The sequence below is a fragment of the Oncorhynchus clarkii genome, chromosome 12, assembly GCF_045791955.1.
Source record: "Oncorhynchus clarkii lewisi isolate Uvic-CL-2024 chromosome 12, UVic_Ocla_1.0, whole genome shotgun sequence".
In the NCBI taxonomy this organism is placed as follows: Eukaryota; Metazoa; Chordata; class Actinopteri; order Salmoniformes; family Salmonidae; genus Oncorhynchus; species Oncorhynchus clarkii.
This window is the reverse complement of record NC_092158.1, coordinates 88,422,631-88,450,403: the sequence shown is the minus strand read 5'-3', so window position 1 is coordinate 88,450,403 and position 27,773 is coordinate 88,422,631. Positions and strand designations below refer to the sequence as shown.

The 27,773-nt window shown below is 42.2% G+C and overlaps 2 protein-coding genes across 2 annotated transcripts; one reads left to right on the top strand and one right to left on the bottom strand.

Moving 5' to 3' along the window:
• Window positions 1-8,256: 8,256 nt before the first annotated feature.
• LOC139421596 (toll-like receptor 13) lies at window positions 8,257-13,904 on the bottom strand. The gene has a single exon (XM_071172648.1). It carries the CDS (start codon window positions 13,532-13,534, stop codon window positions 10,682-10,684), a length of 2,853 nt encoding a protein of 950 aa, XP_071028749.1. The 5' UTR covers window positions 13,535-13,904; the 3' UTR covers window positions 8,257-10,681.
• Window positions 13,905-21,733: 7,829 nt separating this feature from the next.
• LOC139421595 (toll-like receptor 13) lies at window positions 21,734-26,430 on the top strand. The gene has a single exon (XM_071172646.1). It carries the CDS (start codon window positions 22,104-22,106, stop codon window positions 24,996-24,998), a length of 2,895 nt encoding a protein of 964 aa, XP_071028747.1. The 5' UTR covers window positions 21,734-22,103; the 3' UTR covers window positions 24,999-26,430.
• The last annotated feature ends 1,343 nt before the right edge of the window (window positions 26,431-27,773 follow it).

Sequence of the window (27,773 nt, the reverse complement as noted above, 5' to 3'; positions counted from 1 at the left end):
GGGTAGGAAGGAAGGAGGGAAGTGGGGAGGAGGGAGGATGGATGGGAGAACGGAAGAGGGAGGATGGGCAGAAGGAAGATGGGAGGAGGGAGGAGGGATTGGAGCCCATTGAGTTTCCTCTTAAGGTTTGACCCTTTTTTCCCCCAATTTTTGCCTAAAACGACATAACAAAATCTAACTGCCTGTAGTTCAGGCCCTGAAGCAAGGATATGCATATTCTTGGTATCATTTGAAAGGAAACACTTTGACGTTTGTGGAAATTTGAAAGGAATGTAGAAGAATATAACACATTCGATCTGGTAAAAGATAATACAAAGAAAAAAAAAACGTTTTTTTGATTTTTTTTGGTAAAATCATTATTGAAATGCAAGAGAAAGTCCATAATGTATTATTCCAGCCCAGCTGAAATTTAGAATCTGGCCACTATATTGCAGCAGTGTACGTGCAAAGTTTTAGACTGATCCAATGAACCATTGCATTTCAGTTCAAGCTTTTGTGTCAAGACTGCCCAAATGTGCCTAATTTGTTTATTAATAACTTTTCATGTTCAAAACTGTGCACCCTCTTCAAACAATAGCATGGTATTATTTCACTGTAATTGCTACTGTAAATTGGACAGTCCATTTAGATTAACAACAATTTAAGCTTTCTGCCAATATCAAATATGTCTATGTCCTGGGAAACGTTCTTGTTACTTCCAACCTCATGCTAATCGCATTAGCCTACGTTAGCTCAACCGTCCCGCAGGGGACCCACCAATCCTTTATTTTAAGAATGTATTCATTATGTTCACAATCTAAGAATGAGAAAACATAACATTTAAGGCTCATGAAGCCTTTGCTAAACCTTTATATCAAATCAAATTAAAAATCATATTTGTCACATGCGTCGAATACAACAGGTAGACCTTACAGTGAAATGCTGAATACAACAGGTGTAGTAGACCTTACAGTGAAATGCTGAATACAACAGGTGTAGTAGACCTTACAGTGAAATGCTGAATACAACAGGTAGACCTTACAGTGAAATGCTGAATACAACAGGTAGACCTTACAGTGAAATGCTGAATACAACAGGTAGACCTTACAGTGAAATGCTGAATACAACAGGTAGACCTTACAGTGAAATGCTTACTTAACGGCTGTATAGATGCTTCATAAATCATTCATTACCAATTATCATGCTATATAAAGGTGGCAAAAGGGTTGAATTCATTTGTCTTATTATGAACTTCCATCAATCCAGAGTGTGATGGAACACAGTCACAGAGGTGAGGAGGAGTTGTCATTGTGATCAGAACTCTGCAAACATAGTTCTATTTCTCTGTCAACATGTTTGGAACCTCTTTGTCGTGGATACACATTCCGTTGACAACAACAACAGAAAGAACAACAACCAAACAAGAGCTACATCCTGAGATACAAAATGCAACAAAACATAAGCTATATATAGTGTGCTGTTTTGGGGCCAAGGTCCAACCCTGTCAGAAGAAAACAGAGAACGGACATGTGGAATATTCCAGGGGAAGATAGGGGATTCCACTGTCTGGTGAATACGAATACGAGATGAACAGAGAGTAGAGAGGCATCTTGGGAAATCTGCCTGCTTGTCTCTGGCATGGCTTTAATTTCCCTTTAATCCCATGCGGAGATGTTAAACAACCAGATGCATCATCAGATTCAAGTCCTTGAAGGCCTGAAATTATCCCGGTGTATTCATCCCAAATTGCCCTATTGGCCCTGGTCAAAAGTAGTGCACTATATAGGGAATAGGGTGTCATTCTGGTCAAAAGTATTTCACTACATAGGGAATAGTGTGCCATTGGTAACGCTCACTGTGTTAAGTGTTTGGGTTGCTCCAGCCACATATGAATATTATCTGCTAGGACTTTAGTTGTTACTGTAAGACATTGATTGGTACGGTGTCCATATTAGGAAAGCCTAACTTCTGCTGAGACCGTCCCAGCAAGACAAAGGAGCTGATTGTGGGCTACAGGAAACATTCACAGTGACGGGGTTGTAGTGGAGCGGGTCGAGAGCTTCAAGTTCTTCTGTGTCCACATCACTAAAGATCTGTCATGGTCCAAACACACCAACAGGTTGTTAAGAGGGTACGACAATGCCTCATCCCCCTCAGGAGGCTGAAAAAATTGGCACGGGCCCTCAGATGCCCAAAAAGGTTCTACAGCTGCATCATTGAGAGCATCTTGTCTGGCTGCATCACTGCATCTGACCGCAAGGCGCTACAGAGGGTAGTGAGTACAGCCCAGTGAGGGTAGTGCGTACGGCCCAGTGAGGGTAGTGCGTACAGCCCAGTGAGGGTAGTGCGTACGGCCCAGTGAAGGTAGTGCGTACGGCCCAGTGAGGGTAGTGCGTACGGCCCAGTGAGGGTAGTGCGTACGGCCCAGTGAGGGTAGTGATTACGACCCAGTGAGGGTAGTGAGTACAGCCCAGTGAGGGTAGTGTTATGACCCAGTGAGGGTAGTGCGTACGGCCCAGTGAGGGTAGTGAGTACAGCCCAGTGAGGGTAGTGCGTACGGCCCAGTGAGGGTAGTGATTACGACCTAGTGAGGGTATTGAGTACAGCCCAGTGAGGGTAGTATTGACGACCCAGTGAGGGTAGTGCGTACGGCCCAGTGAGGGTAGTGATTACGACGCAGTGAGGGTAGTGAGTACGGCCCAGTGAGGGTAGTGCGTACGGCCCAGTGAGGGTAGTGCGTACGGCCCAGTGAGGGTAGTGCGTACGGCCCAGTGAGGGTAGTGAGTACGGCCCAGTGAGGGTAGTGAGTACGGCCCAGTGAGGGTAGTGCGTACCGCCCAGTGAGGGTAGTGCGTACCGCCCAGTGAGGGTAGTGCGTACGGCCCAGTGAGGGTAGTGCGTACCGCCCAGTGAGGGTAGTGCGTACCGCCCAGTGAGGGTAGTGCGTACCGCCCAGTGAGGGTAGTGCGTACCGCCCAGTGAGGGTAGTGCGTACCGCCCAGTGAGCGTAGTGCGTACTGCCCAGTGAGGGTAGTGATTACGGCCCAGTGAGGGTAGTGCGTACGGCCCAGTGAGGGTAGTGCGTACGGCCCAGTGAGGGTAGGGCGTACGGCCCAGTGAGGGTAGTGATTACGACCCAGTGAGGGTAGTGCGTACGGCCCAGTGAGGGTAGTGATTACGACCCAGTGAGGGTAGTGATTACGGAACCAGTGAGGGTAGTGATTACGACCCAGTGAGGGTAGTGCGTACGGCCCAGTGAGGGTAGTGATTACGACCCAGTGAGGGTAGTGATTACGGAACCAGTGAGGGTAGGGAGTACGGCCCAGTGAGGGTAGTGCGTACGGCACATAGAGGGGAGGTGATAAACAGGGGATGAGTGAGTCCAGGTGATCAGAGCAGGGAACTGACACATAGAGGGGAGGTAATAAACAGGTGATGACTGAGTCCAGGTGATCAGAGCAGGGAACTGACACATAGAGGGGAGGTAATAAACAGGTGATGAGTCCAGGTGATCAGAGCAGGGAACTGACACATGGAGGGGAGGTAATAAACAGGTGATGACTGAGTCCAGGTGATCCGAGCAAGGAACTGACACATAGAGGGGAGGTAATAAACAGGTGATGAGTGAGTCCAGGTGATCAGAGCAGGGAACTGACACATAGAGGGGAGGTAATAAACAGGTGATGAGTCCAGGTGATCAGAGCAGGGAACTGACACATAGAGGAGAGGTGATAAACAGGTGATAAACAGGTGATGAGTCCAGGTGATCAGAGCAGGGAACTGACACATAGAGGAGAGGTGATAAACAGGTGATGAGTCCAGGTGATCAGAGCAGGGAACTGACACATAGAGGAGAGGTGATAAACAGGTGATGAGTCCAGGTGATCAGAGCAGGGAACTGACACATAGAGGAGAGGTGATAAACAGGTGATTAGTGAGTCCAGGTGATCAGAGCAGGGAACTGACACATAGAGGAGAGGTGATAAACAGGTGATGAGTGAGACCAGGTGATCAGAGCAGGGAACTGACACATAGAGGAGAGGTGATAAACAGGTGATGAGTCCAGGTGATCAGAGCAGGGAACTGACTCATAGAGGAGAGGTGATAAACAGGTGATGAGTGAGTCCAGGTGATCAGAGCAGGGAACTGACACATGGAGGGGAGGTAATAAACAGGTGATGAGTGAGTCCAGGTGAGTCCAATATCGCTGACACGTGTGACGAGGGAAGGCAGGTGTGCGTAATGCAGAGCAGCCTGGTGCTCATGAGCGCCAGGGGGGAAGAGCGGGAGAATGTTTGAGACAAGGGGCTGTAGTCCTCTTCAGAGCCCTGTGACATGCCTCTATAATGACATTATTACTCTGGGGCTGTAGTCAAATCAAATCAAATCAAATTTTATTTGTCACATACACATGGTTAGCAGATGTTAATGCGAGTGTAGCGAAATGCTTGTGCTTCTAGTTCCGACAATGCAGTAATAACCAACAAGTAATCTAACTAACAATTTCAAAACTACTGTCTTGTACACAGTGTAAGGGGATAAAGAATATGTACATAAGGACATATGAATGAGTGATGGTACAGAGCAGCATAGGCAAGATACAGTAGATGGTATCGAGTACAGTATATACATATGAGATGAGTATGTAAACAAAGTGGCATAGTTAAAGTGGCTAGTGATACATGTATTACATAAGGATACAGTCGATGATATAGAGTACAGTATATACGTATGCATATGAGATGAATAATGTAGGGTAAGTAACATTATATAAGGTAGCATTGTTTAAAGTGGCTAGTGATATATTTACATCATTTCCCATCAATTCCCATTATTAAAGTGGCTGGAGTTGAGTCAGTGTCAGTGTGTTGGCAGCAGCCACTCAATGTTAGTGGTGGCTGTTTAACAGTCTGATGGCCTTGAGATAGAAGCTGTTTTTCAGTCTCTCGGTCCCAGCTTTGATGCACCTGTACTGACCTCGCCTTCTGGATGATAGCGGGGTGAACAGGCAGTGGCTCGGGTGGTTGATGTCCTTGATGATCTTTATGGCCTTCCTGTGACATCGGGTGGTGTAGGTGTCCTGGAGGGCAGGTAGTTTGCCCCCGGTGATGCGTTGTGCAGACCTCACCACCCTCTGGAGAGCCTTACGGTTGAGGGCGGAGCAGTTGCCGTACCAGGCGGTGATACAGCCCGCCAGGATGCTCTCGATTGTGCATCTGTAGAAGTTAGTGAGTGCTTTTGGTGACAAGCCGAATTTCTTCAGCCTCCTGAGGTTGAAGAGGCGCTGCTGCGCCTTCTTCACAATGCTGTCTGTGTGAGTGGACCAATTCAGTTTGTCTGTGATGTGTATGCCGAGGAACTTAAAACTTGCTACCCTTTCCACTACTGTTCCATCGATGGGGATAGGGGGGTGTTCCCTCTGCTGTTTCCTGAAGTCCACAATCATCTCCTTAGTTTTGTTGACGTTGAGTGTGAGGTTATTTTCCTGACACCACACTCCGAGGGCCCTCAACTCCTCCCTGTAGGCCGTCTCGTCGTTGTTGGTAATCAAGCCTACCACTGTTGTGTCGTCCGCAAACTTGATGATTGAGTTGGAGGCGTGCGTGGCCACGCAGTCGTGGGTGAACAGGGAGTACAGGAGAGGGCTCAGAACGCACCCTTGTGGGGCCCCAGTGTTGAGGATCAGCGGGGAGGAGATGTTGTTGCCTACCCTCACCACCTGGGGGCGGCCCGTCAGGAAGTCCAGTACCCAGTTGCACAGGGCGGGGTCGAGACCCAGGGTCTCGAGCTTGATGACGAGCTTGGAGGGTACTATGGTGTTGAATGCCGAGCTGTAGTCAATGAACAGCATTCTCACATAGGTATTCCTCTTGTCCAGATGGGTTAGGGCGTTGTGCAGTGTGGTTGAGATTGCATCGTCTGTGTACCTAATTGGGCGGTAAGCAAATTGGAGTGGGTCTAGAGTGTCAGGTAGGGTGGAGGTGATATGGTCCTTGACTAGTCTCTCAAAGCACTTCATGATGACGGAAGTGAGTGCTACGGGGCGGTAGTCGTTTAGCTCAGTTACCTTAGCTTTCTTGGGAACAGGAACAATGGTGGCCCTCTTGAAGCATGTGGGAACAGCAGACTGGTATAGGGATTGATTGAATATGTCCGTAAACACACCGGCCAGCTGGTCTGCGCATGCTCTGAGGGCGCGGCTGGGGATGCCGTCTGGGCCTGCAGCCTTGCGAGGGTTAACACGTTTAAATGTCTTACTCACCTCGGCTGCAGTGAAGGAGAGACCGCATGTTTTCGTTGCAGGCCGTGTCAGTGGCACTGTATTGTCCTCAAAGCGGGCAAAACAGTTATTTAGTCTGCCTGGGAGCAGGACATCCTGGTCCGTGACTGGGCTGGATTTCTTCCTGTAGTCCGTGATTGACTGTAGACCCTGCCACATTATAGAGCCCTGTGACATGCCTCTATAATGACATTATTACTCTGGGGCTGTAGTCCTCTTCAGAGCCCTGTGACATGCCTCTATAATGACATTATTACTCTGGGGCTGTAGTCCTCTTCAGAGCCCTGTGACATGCCTCTATAATGACATTATTACTCTGGGGCTGTAGTCCTCTTCAGAGCCCTGTGACATGCCTCTATAATGACATTATTACTCTGGGACTGTAGTCCTCTTCAGAGCATTGAGAGTACACTACTGTACTCACTAAAAGCTATCTCTTCCACTCTGGTTAGATATCCTACTGTACTCACTAAAAGCTATCTCTCCCACTCTGGTTAGATATCCTACTGTACTCACTAAAAGCTATCTCTCCCACTCTGGTTAGATATCCTACTGTACTCACTAAAAGCTATCTCTCCCACTCTGGTTAGATATCCTACTGTACTCACTAAAAGCTATCTCTCCCACTCTGGTTGGATATCCTACGGTACTCACTAAAAGCCATCTCTCCCACTCTGGTTAGATATCCTACGGTACTCACTAAAAGCTATCTCTCCCACTCTGGTTAGATAGCTTTTAGTGAGTACAGTAGGATATCTCTCCCACTCTGGTTAGATATCCTACGGTACTCACTAAAAGCTATCTCTCCCACTCTGGTTAGATATCCTACTGTACTCACTAAAAGCTATCTCTTCCACTCTGGTTAGATACCCTACTGTACTCACTAAAAGCTATCTCTCCCACTCTGGTTAGATATCCTACTGTACTCACTAAAAGCTATCTCTTCCACTCTGGTTAGATACCCTACTGTACTCACTAAAAGCTATCTCTTCCACTCTATAGGAATGTACAGTAAGACAGAGCTACACTGTGTGGTTGAAAACACAGCAGAAGTCTTGTGATTTCTCTTCCTCCCCCTCACCTCTGTAATCCAACCCAACCAGGAAGCTCAGACATCTCCAGTCTCCTCCCCCCTGGCTTTCCCTGTGACAATGTCATATTTGTGTACCCCCCTGCTCTCTATGGAGCCCATAGTCAGTTTGATAATGACTGGGACCCCGGTGGGATTATAAACTGGTCTGTCTGCTGTCTGTATGGGACCTTCACCTACTTCATCCTTGACCTGTTCAGAAGACCTTGGGAGGTCTTGACCTTTGACCTAGAGAGATGTTCTCTCACACATTGGGTTTGTACCCTGATCTTCTTCATTTTTTTTTCATCCCCCCCCCATACCCCCCACATACGACCTGCGGAATAGTTACAGGGAAGTGAAATGTGCCAATTGGAAGCTGTGGATGATGATCATCCCCCCCACATACCATCATGGCCACCTAATCATCCACAGCTTCCAATTGGCACATTTCACTTCCCTGTAACTATTCCGCAGGTCGTTGCTGTAAAGGAGAATGTGTTCTCAGTCAACGTACCCGCTAAAATAAGGGTAAAATAAAATAAAAGCTTAGACCTCAAGCAGCAGAATTCTTCAGGTCTCAGTCGAGGTTACCACCGGTGAAAACCTGACCTTTAGCTGGAGGGATGATGCTTATCTGTGACTATAACTGATAAGGCTGGAGTCTCCATCATACACCATGATAATGGAGGTTAACCAGACATATCAGGCTTACTCTGTGGTCTACTGTAGTCAGAGCATTGATAGCCTGGGCAAGCTGCTGAAAGCTGGCCTCAGTTAGAGACAGTTATCTGTTCTGCATGTGTCAGATCTAAGAACTTATAGAATAGAGAATATGGAGGCATTCTAGAATAGAACAATACAATGAGTTATTCTAATGCAGGGATGCTCTTTATTTAAAAACACAAACACAAGCCAGTTTCCAACGTTTCGGCTGTATGTCTTTATCAAAAGCATAAACAGTAATGAAATAACACAACAAAAGTAGGTTTCCTCCAACTCACAACTGTCCAGAAAGGGGTGCCCCTCCCCACACCCATGAGTTAAGACATGTATCAAATACATGTGTGGTGAACTATATACAGGCTACACTCAAGCAGCACCTTTATCAAAACAACAAGCAACTACATTTTGTTAAACTGCTAGCAACACATTTAGATAAAGAACAAGCAACATATTTAGCTATACAACTAGAAACACATTTAGTTAAAGAAATAGCAACTACATTTCTATACAGAACTCTTTGATCGATGTTGAAATTTAAATCACTGCGTCGTGGTCATTAATAACAGGTTCATGGTCATTGGTCATTAATATATTGTCATTAATAACAGGTTCATGGTCATTGGTCATTAATATATTGTCATTAATAACTGGTTCATGGTCATTGGTCATTAATGTATTGTCATTAATAACTGGTTCATGGTCATTGGTCATTAATATATTGTCAATAATAACTGGTTCATGGTCATTGGTCATTATTATATTGTCATTAATAACTGCTTCATGGTCATTGGTCATTAATATATTGTCATTAATAACTGCTTCATGGTCATTGGTCATTAATATATTGTCATTAATAACTGCTTCATGGTCATTGGTCATTAATGTATTGTCATTAATAACTGGTTCATGGTCATTGGTCATTAATATATTGTCATTAATAACTGCTTCATGGTCATTGGTCATTAATATATTGTCATTAATAACTGGTTCATGGTCATTGGTCATTAATGTATTGTCATTAATAACTAGTTCATGGTCATTGGTCATTAATATATTGTCATTAATAACTGCTTCATGGTCATTGGTCATTAATATATTGTCATTAATAACTGGTTCATGGTCATTGGTCATTAATATATTGTCATTAATAACTGGTTCATGGTCATTGGTCATTAATATATTGCCATTAATAACTGCTTCATGGTCATTGGTCATTAATATATTGTCATTAATAACTGCTTCATGGTCATTGGTCAATAATGTATTGTCATTAATAACTGGTTCATGGTCATTGGTCATTAATGTATTGTCATTAATAACTGCTTCATGGTCATTGGTCATTAATGTATTGTCATTAATAACTGGTTCATGGTCATTGGTCATTAATATATTGTCATTAATAACTGCTTCATGGTCATTGGTCATTAATATATTGTCATTAATAACTGCTTCATGGTCATTGGTCATTAATATATTGTCATTAATAACTGCTTCATGGTCATTGGTCATTCATGTATTGTCATTAATAACTGCTTCATGGTTATTGGTCATTAATGTATTGTCATTAATAACTGCTTCATGGTCATTGGTCAATAATGTATTGTCATTAATAACTGCTTCATGGTCATTGGTCAATAATGTATTGTCATTAATAACTGCTTCATGGTCATTGGTCATTAATGTATTGTCATTAATAACTGCTTCATGGTCATTGGTCATTAATATATTGTCATTAATAACTTGTTCATGGTCATTGGTCATTAATATATTGTCATTAATAACTGGTTCATGGTCATTAGTCGTTAATGTATTGTCATTAATAACTGCTTCATGGTCATTGGTCATTAATATATTGTCATTAATAACTGCTTCATGGTCATTGGTCAATAATGTATTGTCATTAATAACTGCTTAATGGTCATTGGTCAATAATGTATTGTCATTAATAACTGCTTCATGGTCATTGGTCATTAATGTATTGTCATTAATAACTGCTTCATGGTCATTGGTCAATAATATATTGTCATTAATAACTGCTTCATGGTCATTGGTCAATAATGTATTGTCATTAATAACTGCTTCATGGTCATTGGTCATTAATGTATTGTCATTAATAACTGCTTCATGGTCATTGGTCAATAATATATTGTCATTAATAACTGGTTCATGGTCATTGGTCATGTATAGTTATTCACAGCAGCGTAAAGTAGTTGTTATCTGAAGTAAAACAGAGACAGAGCTAAACCCCTTTGTCAGTTCCTCTTAGCAACACATTTCCAAACAAAGACATGGGTCAGCGATTAGGTGTTGAAAAATACAAACAGAATCTGTTCAAACGTGAGGAAGTAAAAAAAAATGCATTGAATGTTTTTCTAAGAAGTTGAAACAGGATTATTTCAGAAGAATCATAAAAAGTACACTCCAGGTAGAATATTTAAAAGGACTTCACCAGGATTGTCAAAACAAATCACAAATAGTGGTTGACATTTGTACGGAGTACTTTAAACGACAAATGCCATACCTCAACATATGTGTCAACATTACATCTGCACTAACACAATGTCCCACATTAACCTCTGATGACACATTTCAGTCCAGAATGTCTCACAGTACATCAACCTCTGACCTCACGTTTCAGACAGAGGTTTCAGTTTAGCCCACAGTCTGTCCCAGAATGCCTGGTGCTGAAGGGGGTCCTGGGGCCAGTCCAGATAAGTCCTGGTTTTCAGCAGGCGAGCCAGCCTGTGGTGGGCAGACAGACGGCGAGGGGGGATCTTCTCAAGGAAGACCAGGAGGAGGATGTCCCTTTGTTCCACCTGCAGCCTGTAGGTGGCCAGCTTCATCTCCAGAGAGCACCAGTTACTGCGTAGGTAGTGGCGGCTGACTAGGCAGAGAGTGTGGCGGCTCCGGTAGAGGCTGTCTGTGATGTTCTCCACAATGTCCTTCCCCAGCTGGAAGTCCCTGCTGTGCAGACAGAGGCGCAGGAAAGGAGGACCCCTCTGCTCCAGGTTAGGTAGCAGCTCCTCCACCACCCAGCGCTCGTCCTTCCCGCTATAGGAGACAAACACATCGTAGTGGTAGCGCCCCCTGGTGTTGGATCGCATGTCCTCCGACAGCCAGCCAAGTGTGATGTTATGGACGAACACCACCAGCATGAAGAACAGGACTCCCAGGCCAGTCGCAGCAAAGAGCACAAAGCCAACCTCTGTTGTGCAGTTGGCTTCTGTGTACTTGACAAAATTAGGTGTGTCTATTCCATTGTCCGACAAGCATATCAAGTCTTCCAAAGCATACATAACGGGACTAGTATACGGAGTAAGCATGATGACTTCAACCTGCCTGCACCCCTTTGCCCATGTAATGAGCCAAGCATTGTCACAACTGCAAAACATCTGTAAATTATCAAATGTCAAAAGCTTAAGACTAGAGAGAGGTTCAGTAAAGCTGTAGAATACATTATAAATGTTCTCTATATGCAAATACACTCTTTTCAAAGATTTCAAGTCTTTAGTTAAACTCCCCTCTAAAGAGTAAATCCTGCAGTTGTCAAGTTCCAGAACCTCCAGTTTGGTCAAGTTGTGAAAAATGATGTCGGCAGAAAGCTGTATTAAAAGATCCACCTGTCGTAGAGTCAGTTTCCTCAGGTGAATCAGCTGATTAATTGATGTTAAATCAACCCTTTTAGCTGAAAGCTTCGATCTGTAGTCAAATGTCTCCACAGACGTGAAGTACTTTCCCATGAATTCAGATCCACAAAGGAATTCTTCAGCATCAGCATGAAGATGGGTTACAGACTGAAAGAAAGGTCTGTCACAGTCCTGAAATGACACCGTCTGGCCTTTGAGCTGGAGACTCAGGTTCTGTTTAGATGTGATGTTACTGCCGATAGTCAACTGCATTGGCCTCATAGCTGAACTAATGTACAGATGAGTCAGCTGACTCAGAATGCCACCAAATATAAGTGTCAGATTCAGCTTGATCACAGGTTCTGTTAGTGGATTGTGCACTTGCCCGAGAAACACTTGTCTAAGAGACATGAGGTGTGTGAAAGACATTGCCTCAATGTTGTGAATAAGTGGATTGTTCCTGAGGTCTAACCATGTCAAACTATGTAAACCATAAAATGTGTTTGCATTTATCTGTGTTATCTTATTACTTGTAATGTCCAAGGACTCCAGATTTGTCAATCCCAGGAAAGCAAAGTCTTCAATGTTTGAAATTAAATTCTGTGTCAAGTCCAGATCCTGCAGTTTAACAAGACAGCTAAATTGTTTTGCAAAAAGCATTTGAATATTGATGAACAAAGTGAGTTTTGTTAACCATGTGATTGGTTGTTTTTGGAATGAGCAAATCTCAGGGTTTTTATCTCTCAGGAAATCTATGTCTAATTGGTTAAGGTTTTTGAGACTGGAAATAAAATTCCATTCCAAATTGGGAGAAGGATGGACGGATCCAAGTCCACTTAAATACATATATTCTAGCCCAGTGCACAATTCAACACTGGACATGGAGAGGCTGCTTGTATTGAAATTGTTTACAAATATTTTCTTGATTGAAAGCAAAAACACTACATTACAGATACTTTCAATATCAATGACATTGATCCCAGAGCAACTGAAATCCTGGATTTGTTTAATCCCAGACAGGGGAAGGTCCAGTAGGACTTCCTGGCTGAAAACCCCTGTTAACATTGTGAGGTTCTGGAGCCAAGCCAGTGCACCTTCCTCTATATGTGTTATTTCACCAAATGAGAAGTCAGAGAATGCTAGATTGTTAAAAACAGGTTTCATGCTTTCGTTGGTTATTAAAAAGGAGCAGTTTGATTGGTTTATCGATTGTATCTCTGGTGCTTCTATTTTTAGCTCTACAAGTGACTTTATATTCATTATTCTGCATAGTATCTCTGACAAATCATCTACACAGGGTTCAATAATGATGAATCTTTGTAACTGAGGGATGCCATGGAAAACATCTGGGGACATTGCTGTTAACCTGTAACCCTGTATGGTCAAATCACATAACTTAACTAGATCTATGAATGTATGGGGCCCAATATGACAATCACAGCACCCAGAGCCTGTTCCCCATTTATCTATCAAGTACATATGTTGCAGATTTAGAAGGTGACTGTTCCCAGATGGAAGAATTTGAGTAAAACAGCCATCAATGTACAGGTACTCCAGATCCTGAAACTGAGAGAAAAAGCCCAGAGACATGGATCTATTTTCACCATGTGTCATAGATATGCAGAGGGTATTGATATTAGGGGGAAGTCCAAGTAGATCCTCCTCGATGGCTGTGACATCTTGACAGGCAGCAGTGTAACGTTCTGCATGATGAGGTATGTGGCTGCAGATCCAGGTGGGAAAGTGTTCCAAGTCTTCACTACTGTCATAAATCTGGCATTTAGGATGCATCCATCCACTAGAACTCTGAATCCACAGGAACAGGACGGCAGGGTGGGAAAACATAGATCTCATCTCTTCCAACGTCAGTCAAATCTACTGAGATAATTGTCAGAATAGTTTGGTTCTGGTGGATATCTCTAGGACGTTGGTTTGATACAGTAAAACCCTTATGAACGCTGTAAACAGTATGGAGTCTCTGGTCTTCTTGTTGTTTGTCAGATGGGTTCCTCCTTGGTAACTAACAGCAGTTCATACCTTTTGGTTGTTCCAGTGTTCTTCCCTTTCACCCTGCAGTTGAATTGTATCTCAAGGTAACAGGAGTAAATATTTAATGGTTAGTTTGGTTCCAAAAGTAAAGAAACTATAAAATGTCCCACAGACAATGAAGAAATGAATGCAGAGCTGCAACGTGTTCTCTGACCGCCACAGTTGATGTCTGCGTAGATACAAGGACCAGCATCCTGTTTGTACAGCACAGTAACACTGTATGTAAAACAGCTTGTGAAAGTCTATTTTGACCTGTTTTACATATCTCTCTTTCAGTTCCTGAAAACAAAAAAACTGTCTATAAAAAATGACAATTGACACGAAGGACCTGTTGGGACGGGATAGATTTCAGAAGACTGATTAGACTCATTCAAACGTCTGTAGATTGTAATGAAAAATGAATTGGATTACAGCACTTCTTAATTATTAATGAATTATCTAGTAGATATAAATATCAAAAGAGGAAGTGGGTAACTTCTTTAATGACGTTGTGCTGTTGACATTATTATTATTACTCTGGGGCTGTAGTCCTCTTCAGAGCCCTGTGACATGCCTCTATAATGTGGCATTATTACTCTATGGGCTGTAGTCCTCTTCAGAGCTCTGTGACATGCCTCTATAATGACATTATTACTCTGGGGCTGTAGTCCTCTTCAGAGCCCTGTGACATGCTTCTATAATGACATTATTACTCTGGGGCTGTAGTCCTCTTCAGAGCCCTGTCACATGCCTCTATAATGACATTATTACTCTGGGGCTGTAGTCCTCTTCAGAGCCCTGTGACATGCATCTATAATGACATTATTATTCTGGGGCTGCATGCTTTGTTCCACTCTTATTAGATATCCTACTGTACTCACTATCCTACTGTACTCCTCCTACTGTTTCAAATACATGTGTAATGAATCATATACAGGCAACACTCAAGCAACACATTTATTTGAACAACTTCCAACAAATGTTGCTCAAAATCTAGCAACACATTGAGCTGAACAACTAGCAAATACATTTAGTTAAACAACTAGCAACATATTTAGTTAATTAAAACTTCTTCGGGATCGGTGTCCCTTTATTGGCTAAAAGCTAAATTGCACCTAGCAACTGCATGCAACTACATGTAGTTAAACAACTAGCAACTGCATTTAGTTAAACAACTAGCAACTGCATTTAGTTAAACAACTAGCAACTGCATTTAGTTAAACAACTAGCAACACATTTAGTTAAACACCTAGCAACTACATTTAGTTAAACAACTAGCAACTACATTTAGTTAAACAACTAGCAACTACATTTAGTTAAACAACTAGCAACTGCATTTAGTTAAACAACTAGCAACTGTGTTTAGTTAAACAACTAGCAACTGCATTTAGTTAAACAACTAGCAACACATTTAGTTAAACACCTAGCAACTACATTTAGTTACATAACTAGCAACACATTTAGTTAAACACCTAGCAACTACATTTAGTTAAACAACTAGCAACTACATTTAGTTAAACAGCTAATAACTACACTTCTGTACAAATCTTGTTGATCCATGTTTAAATAAAAATTGCTTCGTGGTCGTTAATGTATTGTCATTAATAACTGGTTCATGGTCATTAGTCGTTAATGTATTGTCATTAATAACTGGTTCATTGTCATTGGTCGTTAATGTATTGTCTTTCACAGCAGCTGTTATCTGAAATAAAACAGATATTCACAAAATCCCACCCTTTTTCAGTTCCTCTTAGTAACATATATACAGTTGAAGTCGAAAGTTTACATACACTTAGGTTGGAATCATTAAAACTAGTTTTACAACCACTTCACAAATTTCTTGTTAATTAACCAATTATAGTTGTATCAAGTTGGTTAGGACATCTACCTTTTGCAGGACACAAGTAATTTGTTTCCAGACAGATTATTTCACTTATAATTCACTGTATCACAATTCCAGTGGGTCAGAAGTTTACATATACTAAGTTGACTGTGCCTATAAACAGCTTGGAAAATTCCAGAAAATGATGTCATGACTTTAGAAGCTAAATTACATTATTTGAGTCTATTGGAGGTGTACCTGTGGATGTATTTCAAGGCCTACCTTACTTAAACTCAGTGCCTCTTTGCTTGACATCATGGGAAAATCAAAAGATGTCAACCAAGACCTCAGAAAAAAAGTGTAGTCCTCCACAAGTCTGGTTCATCCTTGGGAGCAATTCCCAAACACCTGAAGGTGCCATGTTCATCTGTACAAACAATAGTACTGTCACAATCGTCGTCAAGGAAATGACCGGACCAAGGTGCAGGTTGGTGAGCGTAAATTTTTCTTTATTTTAAAGAATGTTGCCAACAAAACAATAAACAACAAAACGAACGTGAAGCTCCGTAAGGCAATACATGCATTCAACGAAGACAACAACCCACAAATGAGAAAAGGAAAAAAGACTGCCTAAGTATGATTCCCACTCAGAGACAACGAGAGACAGCTGCCCCTGATTGAGAATCATACCTGGCCAAAAAAAAAGATCCAGAAAGCATAGACATTCCCAACCGAGTCACAGCCTGACCAAACAAACATAGAGAATAAAAGGATCTCTACGGTCAGGGCGTGACAAATATGAGAGTATAAACAACATGGGACCACGCAGTCGTCATATGGCTCAGGAAGGAGATGCGTTCTGTCTCCTAGAGATGAACGTACTTTGGTGAGAAGAGTGCAAATCAATCCCAGAACAACAGCAAAGGACCTTGTGAAGATGCTGGAAGAAACAGGTACAAAAGTATCTACATCCACAGTAAAATGAGCCTTATCTCAACATATCATGAAAGGCCGCTCAGCAAGGAAAAAGCCACTGCTCAAAAACTCCCTTAAAAAACAGACTAGTTTGCAACTGCACACATGGACGAAGATCGTACTTTTTGGAGAAATGTCCTCTGGTCTGATGAAACAAAAATAGAACTGTTTGACCATAATGACCATCGTCATGTTTGGAGGAAAAAGGGGGAGGCTTGCAAGCCGAAGAACACCACCCCTACTGTGAAGCACCAGGGTGGCAGCATCATGATGTGCGGGTGCTTTGCTGCAGGAGGGACTGGTGCACTTCACAAAATAGATGACATCATGAGGTAGGAAAATTATGTGGATATATTCAAGCAACATCTCAAGACATCAGTCAGGAAGTTATAGCTTGGGCTTCCAAACGGACAATGACCCCAAGCATACTTCCAAAGTTGTGGCAAAATGACTTAAGGACAACCAAGTCAAGGTATTGGAGTGGCCATCACAAAGTCTTGACCTCAACCCTATAGAAAATGCGTGGGCAGAACTGAAAAAGCGTGTGCGAGCAAGGAGGCCTACAAACTCAACTCAGTTACACAAGCTCTGTCAGGAGGAATGGGCCAACACTCACCCAACTTATTGTGGGAAGCTTGTGGAAGGCTACCCGAACCATTTGACCCAAGTGAAACAAGTTAAAGGCAATGCTACCAAATACTAATTGAGTGAATGTAAACTTCTGACCCACTGGGAATGTGATGAAAGAAATAAAAGCTGCAATAAATCATTCTCTCTACTATTATTCTGACATTTCACATTCTTAAAATAAAGTTGTTATCCTAACTGACCTAAAACAGGGAATTATTACTGGGATTAAATCTCAGGAATTGTGAAAACTGAGTTTAAATGTAATTGGCTAAGGTGTTTGTAAACTTCCGACTTCAAATGTACATGCAAAGATTTGTGTTAGCGATTAGGTGTTGAAAAATACAAAAAGGATCTGATAAACAAATGTGGAAGAAAAAAATGTATAGGCTTTTTTCTAAGTAATTTAAATATAATTAATTCTAAATAAGATGTAATTAAGATGTAATTTAAAGATGTAAAATGTAATCTATGTAATTTAAATAGGATTATTTCGTTTTAATTTAAATCTGAATATTTCTAAGTAGTTGAAAAATTATTATTTCTAAGTAATTTCAAATGAATCAGAAAAAAATACACTCCCTATAAAGCATTTAAAAGGACTTCATCAGATTTGTCAGAACAAATCTCAAATACTAGTAGACATTTTGAACGACAAATATAATTCCGCAACATATGTGACCGAACTGCTTGATTCGGTCTTATGTAACAAGTTATGCTAAAACAGGGACCTGTGAAATATAGCATTTAACTTAGCTTAGCAATTTAGCATTTAACTTAAAAACAGAAACAGAAGCCAGTTTCCATATTTAGGTTGGATGCCATGGTCAAGAGCATAAACAATTACCAAATCAAATCAAACTTTTACTTACAAGCCCTTAACCAGCAGTGCAGTTCAAGAAGAGTTAAGAAAATATTTACCAAATAAACTGTAGTTTCTTACAATTTTATGGGCTTTCCTCTGACACCACCTATTATATAGGTCCTGCATTGCAGGAAGCTTGGCCGAAGTGATGTTCTGGGCCATACGCACTACCCTCTGTAGCGCCTTACGGTCAGATGCCAAGCAGTTGCCATATCAGGCGGTGATACAACCGGTCATGATGCTTTCGATGGTGCAGCTGTAGAACTAAAATTGGGGACCTATGCAAAATCTTTTCAGTCTCCAGAAGGGGAATATGTTTTGTCGTGCCCTCTTCACGACTGTCTTGGTGTATTTGGACCATGATAGTTTGTTTGCAATGTGGACATCAAGGAACTTGAAACTCTCGACCCGCTCCACTACAGCCCAGTTGATTTTAATGGGGGCCTGTTCAGCCCGCCTTTTCCTGTAGTCCACGATCAGCTCTGTTGTCTTGCTCACATTAAGGGAGAGGTTGTTTTCATGGCACCACACTGCCAGTTATCTTACCTCCTCCCTATAATCTGTCTCATTGGTGGTGAACACGTCCTGGTAATCCATCTGCCCCCGCAGCTTTGTGAATGTTGACCTGTTTAAAGGTCTTGCTCACATTGGCTACAGAGAGCGTTATCACAAAGTCATCCAAAACAGCTGGTGCTCTTGTGGATGCTTCAGTGCTGCTTTCCACGATGCATTTAGCTCATCTGGTAGGTTCCCTGGGCTCACTGGCTTTCCCTTTGTAGTCCGTAATAGTTTTCAAGCCCTGCCACATCCGACGAGCATCTTTTCTTGTTTGATGGTTCGGCTGAGGACATAGCAAGATTTCTTATAGGCGTCCGGAGTAGTATCCCGCTCCTTGAAAGCAGCAGCTCTAGCCTTTAGCTCAGTGCGGATGTTGCCTGTAATCCATGGTTTCTGGTTTGGATATGTACGGACGGTCATCTTGGGGACGACATTGTCGATGCACTTATTGATGAAGCCGATGACTGAGGTGTTATACTATTCAATGCCATAGGATGAATCCCGGAACATGTTCCAGTTTTTGCTAACAAAACAGTCCTGAAGCGTAGCATATATAGCCATATACAGTGCCTTGCGAAAGTATTCGGCCCCCTTGAACTTTGCGACCTTTTGCCACATTTCAGGCTTCAAACATAAAGATATAAAACTGTATTTTTTTGTGAAGAATCACAAGTGGGACACAATCATGAAGTGGAACGACATTTATTGGATATTTCAAACTTTTTTAACAAATCAAAAACTGAAAAATTGGGCGTGCAAAATAATTCAGCCCCCTTAAGTTAATACTTTGTAGCGCCACCTTTTGCTGCGATTACAGCTGTAAGTCGCTTGGGGTATGTCTCTATCAGTTTTGCACATCGAGAGACTGACATTTTTTCCCATTCCTCCTTGCAAAACAGCTCGAGCTCAGTGAGGTTGGATGGAGAGCATTTGTGAACAGCCGTTTTCAGTTCTTTCCACAGATTCTCGATTGGATTCAGGTCTGGACTTTGACTTGGCCATTCTAACACCTGGATATGTTTATTTTTGAACCATTCCATTGTAGATTTTGCTTTATGTTGTGGATCATTGTCTTGTTGGAAGACAAATCTCCGTCCCAGTCTCAGGTCTTTTGCAGACTCCATCAGGTTTTCTTCCAGAATGGTCCTGTATTTGGCTCCATCCATCTTCCCATCAATTTTAACCATCTTCCCTGTCCCTGCTGAAGAAAAGCAGGCCCAAACCATGATGCTGCCACCACCATGTTTGACAGTGGGGATGGTGTGTTCAGCTGTGTTGCTTTTACGCCAAACATAACATTTTGCATTGTTGCCAAAAAGTTCAATTTTGGTTTCATCTGACCAGAGCACCTTCTTCCACATGTTTGGTTTGTCTCCCAGGTGGCTTGTGGCAAACTTTAAACAACACTTTTTATGGATATCTTTAAGAAATGGCTTTCTTCTTGCCACTCTTCCATAAAGGCCAGATTTGTGCAATATACGACTGATTGTTGTCCTATGGACAGAGTCTCCCACCTCAGCTGTAGATCTCTGCAGTTCATCCAGAGTGATCATGGGCCTCTTGGCTGCATCTCTGATCAGTCTTCTCCTTGTATGATCTGAAAGTTTAGAGGGACGGCCAGGTCTTGGTAGATTTGCAGTGGTCTGATACTCCTTCCAATTCAATATTATCGCTTGCACAGTGCTCCTTGGGATGTTTAAAGCTTGGGAAATATTTTTGTATCCAAATCCGGCTTTAAACTTCTTCACAACAGTATCTCGGACCTGCCTGGTGTGTTCCTTGTTCTTCATGATGCTCTCTGCGCTTTTGACGGACCTCTGAGACTATCACAGTGCAGGTGCATTTATACGGAGACTTGATTACACACAGGTGGATTGTATTTATCATCATTAGTCATTTAGGTCAACATTGGATCATTCAGAGATCCTCACTGAACTTCTGGAGAGAGTTTGCTGCACTGAAAGTAAAGGGGCTGAAAATTTTGCACGCCCAATTTTTCAGTTTTTGATTTGTTAAAAAAGTTTGAAATATCCAATAAATGTCGTTCCACTTCATGATTGTGTCCCACTTGTTGTTGATTCTTCACACAAAAATACAGTTTTATATCTTTATGTTTGAAGCCTGAAATGTGGCAAAAGGTCGCAAAGTTCAAGGGGGCCGAATACTTTCGCAAGGCACTGTATGTCAAATGAAGGGCGTGGGAGAGCTTAGTACTCATCTCTGTGTGTGGAGTAGAAGTGGTACTTGAAATGTTTTCTCCTTGTTGTGACATGCTGGTAAAGATTTGGTAAAACTGATTTAAGTTTGCCTGCATTTTTTTAAATTTTATTTTACCTTTATTTAACTAGGCAAGAGTAATAATGTCATTATAGAAGCATGTCACAGGGCATTGAAGAGGACTACAGCTCCAGAGTAATAATGTCATTATAGAGGCATGTCACAGGGCTCTGAAGAGGACTACAGCCCCAGAGTAATAATGTCATTATAGAGGCATGTCACAGGGCTCTGAAGAGGACTACACCCCCAGAGTAATAATGTCATTATAGAGGCATGTCACAGGGCTCTGAAGAGGACTACAGCCCAAGAGTAATAATGTCATTATAGAGGCATGTCACAGGGCTCTGAAGAGGACTACAGCCCCAGAGTAATAATGTCATTATAGAAGCATGTCACAGGGCTCTGAAGAGGACTACAGCCCCAGAGTAATAATGTCATTATAGAGGCATGTCACAGGGCTCTGAAGAGGACTACAGCCCATAGAGTAATAATGTCATTATAGAGGCATGTCACAGGGCTCTGAAGAGGACTACAGCCAATAGAGTAACAGTAATAATAATAATAATTATAATAATGTCAACAGCACAACGTCATTAAAGAAGTTACCCACTTCCTCTTTTGATATTTATATCTACTAGAGAATTCATTAATAATTAAGAAGTGCTGTAATCCAATTCATTTTTCATTACAATCTACAGACGTTTGAATGAGTCTAATCAGTCTTCTGAAATCTATCCCGTCCCAACAGGTCCTTCGTGTCAATTGTCATTTTTTATAGACAGTATTTTTGTTTTCAGGAACTGAAAGAGAGATATGTAAAACAGGTCAAAATAGACTTTCACAAGCTGTTTTACATACAGTGTTACTGTGCTGTACAAACAGGATGCTGGTCCTTGTATCTACGCAGACATCAACTGTGGCGGTCAGAGAACACGTTGCAGCTCTGCATTCATTTCTTCATTGTCTGTGGGACATTTTATAGTTTCTTTACTTTTGGAACCAAACTAACCATTAAATATTTACTCCGGTTACCTTGAGATACAATTCAACTGCAGGGTGAAAGGGAAGAACACTGGAACAACCAAAAGGTATGAACTTCTGTTAGTTACCAAGGAGGAACCCATCTGACAAACAACAAGAAGACCAGAGACTCCATACTGTTTACAGCGTTCATAAGGGTTTTACTGTATCAAACCAACGTCCTACAGATATCCACCAGAACCAAACTATTCTGACAATTATCTCAGTAGATTTGACTGACGTTGGAAGAGATGAGATCTATGTTTTCCCACCCTGCCGTCCTGTTCCTGTGGATTCAGAGTTCTAGTGGATGGATGCATCCTAAATGCCAGATTTATGACAGTAGTGAAGACTTGGAACACTTTCCCACCTGGATCTGCAGCCACATACCTCATCATGCAGAACGTTACACTGCTGCCTGTCAAGATGTCACAGCCATCGAGGAGGATCTACTTGGACTTCCCCCTAATATCAATACCCTCTGCATATTTATGACACATGGTGAAAATAGATCCATGTCTCTGGGCTTTTTCTCTCAGTTTCAGGATCTGGAGTACCTGTGCATTAAGGGCTGTTTTACTCAAATCCTTCCATCTGGGAACAGTCACCTTCCAAATCTGCAACATATGTACTTAAGTAATTGGGGAATGGACTATGATTGCTGTGAATGTCATATTGGGCCCCATACATTCAGAGATCTCGTCAACCTAAGTTATTTGACTCTTTGGAGTTATAGACTGTCAGCAATGGCCCCGGATGTTTTTCATGGCATTCCTCTGTTACAAAGTCTCATCATTAGGGAACCCTATTTAGAGGATTTGTCAGAGATAGCATGCAGAATAATCAATATTAAGTCACTGGTTAGGTTATATGTAGACGCAACAAACATACAATCGTTAAACATTTCAAACTGCTCCGTCTTAAACACCAACGAAAGCATGACACCTGTTTTTATAAATCTAGCGAGGATTGACTTATCATTTGGTGAAATAACACATATAGAGGAAGGTTCACTGGCTTGGCTCCAGAACCTCACAAGGTTAACAGGGGTTTTCAGCCAGGAAGTCCTACTGGACCTTCCCCTGTCTGGGATTAAACAAATCCAGGACTTCAGTTGCTATGGGATCAATGTCATTGATATTGAAAGTATCTGTAATGTAGTGTTTTTGCTTTCAATCAAGAAATTATTTGTAAACAATGCCAATACAAGCAGCCTCTCTATGTCCAGTGTTGAATTGTGCACTGGGCTAGAATATATGTATTTAAGTGTACCTTTGTCTTTCCATCCTACTACCCATTTGGAATGGAATTTTATTTCCAGTCTTGAAAACCTTAATCAATTAAAAATAGACGGCCTGGAAGACAACAGACTAGATATTTGCTCTTTCCAAAAACAACCAATAACATGGTTAACAAAATTCACTTTAGGGTTGAAAAATCTAATGCCTTTTGCTAAACAATTTATCTGTCTTGTTAAACTGCAGTATCTGGATATTAAACATAATTTAATTTCAAACATTGAAGACTTTGCTTTCCTGGGATTAACGAATCTGGAGTCCTTAGACATTACAAGTAATAAGATAACACAGATAAATGCAAACACTTTTTATGGTTTACATAGTTTGACATGGTTAGACCTCAGGAACAATCCACTTATTCACAACATAGAGGCAATGTCTTTCACACACCTCATGTCTCTTAGACAAGTGTTTCTCGGGCAAGTGCACAACCCACTAACAGAACCTGTGATCAAGCTGAATCTGACACTTATATTTGGTGGCATTCTGAGTCAACTGACTCATCTGTACATTAGTTCAGCTATGAGGCCAATGCAGTTGACTATCGGCAGTAACATCACATCTAAACAGAACCTGAGTCTCCAGCTCAAAGGCCAGACGGTGTCATTTCAGGACTGTGACAGACCTTTCTTTCAGTCTGTAACCCATCTTCATGCTGATGCTGAAGAATTCCTTTGTGGATCTGAATTCATGGGAAAGTACTTCACGTCTGTGGAGACATTTGACTACAGATCGAAGCTTTCAGCTAAAAGGGTTGATTTAACATCAATTAATCAGCTGATTCACCTGAGGAAACTGACTCTACGACAGGTGGATCTTTTAATACAGCGTTCTGCCGACATCATTTTTCACAACTTGACCAAACTGGAGGATCTGGAACTTGACAACTGCAGGATTTACTCTTTAGAGGGGAGTTTAACTAAAGACTTGAAATCTTTGAAAAGAGTGTATTTGCATATAGAGAACATTTATAATGTATTCTATAGCTTTACTGAACCTCTCTCTAGTCTTAAGCATTTGACATTTGATAATTTACAGATGTTTTGCAGTTGTGACAATGCTTGGCTCATTACATGGGCAAAGGGGTGCATGCAGGTTGAAGTGATCATGCTTGGTCCGTATGCTAAAACCGGTATGTATGCTTTGGAGGACTTGATATGCTTGTCGGACAATGGAATAGACACACCTAATTTTGTCAGGTACACAGAAGCAAACTGCACAACCGAGGTTGGCTTTGTGCTCTTTGTTGCGACTGGCCTGGGAGTCCTGTTCTTCATGCTGGTGGTGTTGGTCCATAACCTGGCCGGCCCCTACCTCCTCCCCCTCTACCACATCACCCTTGGCTGGCTGTTAGAAGCCATGCGATCCAACACCAGGGGGCGCTACCACTACGATGCGTTTGTCTCCTATAGCGGGAAGGACGAGCGCTGGGTGGTGGAGGAGCTGCTTCCCAATCTGGAGCAGAGGGGTCCTCCTTTCCTGCGCCTCTGTCTGCACAGCAGGGACTTCCAGCTGGGGAAGGACATTGTGGAGAACATCACAGACAGCCTCTACCGGAGCCGCCACACTCTCTGCCTAGTCAGCCGTCACTACCTACGCAGTAACTGGTGCTCTCTGGAGATGAAGCTGGCCACCTACAGGCTGCAGCTGGAGCAAAGGGACATCCTCCTCCTGGTCTTCCTGGAGAAGATCCCCCCTCGCCGGCTTTCTGCCCACCACAGGCTGGCTCGCCTGCTGAAAACCAGGACTTATCTGGACTGGCCCCAGGACCCCCTTCAGCACCAGGCATTCTGGGACAGACTGTGGGCTAAACTGAAACCTCAGACTGAGCTTGAGATCAGAGGTTGATGTTGAACCTTGTGGACTGAAGCTAGACATCAGCTGTTGATGTAGAACCTTGTGAACTGAAAAGTGACATCAGAGGTTGATGTAGAACCTTGTGGTACTGAAGCATGAGATCAGCGGTTGATGTAGAACCTTGTGGACTGAAATGTGACATCAGAGGTTGATGTAGAACCTTGGGTATAGAAATTTGACCAGAGGTTGATGTAGGACTGTGTAGACTGAATTGTGTCTTCAGAGGTTGATGTAGAACCTTGTGGACTGAAATGTGACATGAGAAGATGATGTTTAACCTTGTGGACTGAAATGTGACATGCAATGTTGACACATATGTTGAGCTGTTGAATTTGTTGTTAAAAGTCCTCCGTACAAAATGTCTACCGCTGTTTGAAATTTGTTTTGTCAATTCCTTTTAAATGCTCTGTCTGGAGTGTACTTTTTGCGATTCATCTGAAATTACTTTTAATAGCCTTATTTAAATTGCTCATAAAAAAGCCTAAACATTTTATAAATTCCCTAAATTTTATCAGATCCTATTTGTATTTTTAAACACCTAATTGCTAACACATATCTTTGTTTGTATTGTATTGTATTGTTGCTAAGAGGAACTGAAAAAGGGTGTGACTACTGTGTACTGAAGTGAATGACTAAACATACATACAACATGTCCAATGACCATGAAGCAGTTATTAATGACTATACATGAATGACCAATGACCATGAAGCAGTTATTAATGACTATACATGAATGACCAATGACCATGAAGCAGTTATTAATGACTATACATGAATGTCCAATTACCATGAAGCAGTTATTAATGACTATACATGAATGACCAATGACCATGAACCAGTTATTAATGACTAAACATAAATGACCAATGACCATGAACCAGTTATTAATGACTATACATGAATGACCACGATGCAGATATTTTATTTGAACATCGATCGAAGAGATTTGTACAGAAACGTTGTTGCAAGTTGTTTACCAAAATGTTGTTGCTAGTTGTTTAACTAAATGTTGTTGCAAGTGTTTTAACTAAATGTGTTTGCTATTTGTTTACTAAAATGTAATTGCTAGTTGTTTAACTAAATGTTGTTGCTATTTGTTTACCAAAATGTTGTTGCTAGTTGTTTAGCTAAATGTAGTTGCTAGTTGTATAACTAAATGTAGTTGCTAGTTGATTAGCTAAATGTGTTGCTAGTTGTTTAACTAACGGTGTTGCTTGAGTGTAGCCTGTATATATGGTTCATGGCACATATATTTGATACATTTCCCCTTTCTGGACAATGAAGTAATTTCTGCGCAATATTGGAGGTAACATAGTTTTATTGAATTATTTCATTATTGTTTATGCTTTTGATAAAGACATACAGCCGTAACGTTGGAAACTGGCTTGTGTTTGTGTTTTTAAATAAAGAGCATCCCTGCATTAGAATAGCTCATTGTATTGTTCTATTCTAGAATGCCTCCATATTCTCTATTCTATAAGTTCTTAGATCTTACACATGCAGAACAGAACTGTCTAACTGAGGCCAGCTTTCAGCAGCTTGACCAGGCTATCAATGCTCTGACTACAGTAGACCACAGAGTAAGCCTGATGTGTCTGGTTAACCTCCATTATCATGGTGTATGATGGAGACTCCAGCATTATCAGTTCTAGTCACAGATAAGCATCATCCCTCCAGCTAAAGGTCAGGTCTTCCCCGGTGGTAACCTTTTCCGACCCCTGAAGAATTCTGCTGCTTGAGGCCTACAGTAGGCTTGAGTTGTGTTTTTATTTAACACTTATTTTACCGGGTAAGTTGACAGAGAACACATTCTCCTTTAAATCAACAACCTGGGGAATAGTTACCAGGGAGAGGATTGATGAGCTTGGTACGATTAGGTGGCCTTCATGGTACGAATGTGGTATGGGATGCAAGGGGGTATGGGATGAAGGGTGGTATGGGATGCAGGGTGTAATGGGATGCAAGGGGGTATGGGATGAAGGGTGGTATGGGATGCAGGGTGGTATGGGATGCAAGGGGGTATGGGATGAAGGGTGGTATGGGATGCAGGGTGGTATGGGATGCAAGGGGGTATGGGATGAAGGGTGGTATGGGATGCAGGGTGGTATGGGATGAAGGGTGTAATGGGATGCAGGGTGGTATGGGATGAAGGGTGTAATGGGATGCAGGGTGGTATGGGATAGAGGGTGTGGATTGCAGGGTGGTATGGGATGAAGGGTGGTATGGGATGAAGGGGGTAATGGGATGCAGGGTGGTATGGGATGAAGGGTGTAATGGGGGTGGTATGGGATGCAGGGTGGTATGGGATGAAGGGTGGTATGGGATGCAGGGTGGTATGGGATGAAGGGTGTGGATTGAAGGGTGGTATGGGATACAGGGTTATATGGGATATAGGTTGATATGGGATGCAGGGTGTGGATTGAAGGCTGGTATGGGATGCAGGGTTATATGGGATATAGGTTGATATGGGATGCAGGGTGTGGATTGAAGGCTGGTATGGGATGCAGGGTGTGGATTGAAGGCTGGTATGGGATGCAGGGTGTGGATTGAAGGGTGTAATGGGATGAAGGGTGTAATGGGATGAAGGGTGTAATGGGATGAAGGGTGGTATGGGATGCAGGGTGTGGATTGAAGGGTGGTATGGGATGCAGGGTTATATGGGATATAGGTTGATATGGGATGCAGGGTGTGGATTGAAGGGTGGTATGGGATACAGGGTTATATGGGATATAGGGTGGTATGGGATGCAGGGTGTGGATTGAAGGG

Excerpts from the sequence above, each read along its gene's own strand:
- LOC139421596 (XM_071172648.1), bottom strand. The coding sequence starts at position 13,534 with ATGAGATCTATGTTTTCCCACCCTGCCGTCCTGTTCCTGTGGATTCAG.
- LOC139421595 (XM_071172646.1), top strand. The coding sequence starts at position 22,104 with ATGAGATCTATGTTTTCCCACCCTGCCGTCCTGTTCCTGTGGATTCAG.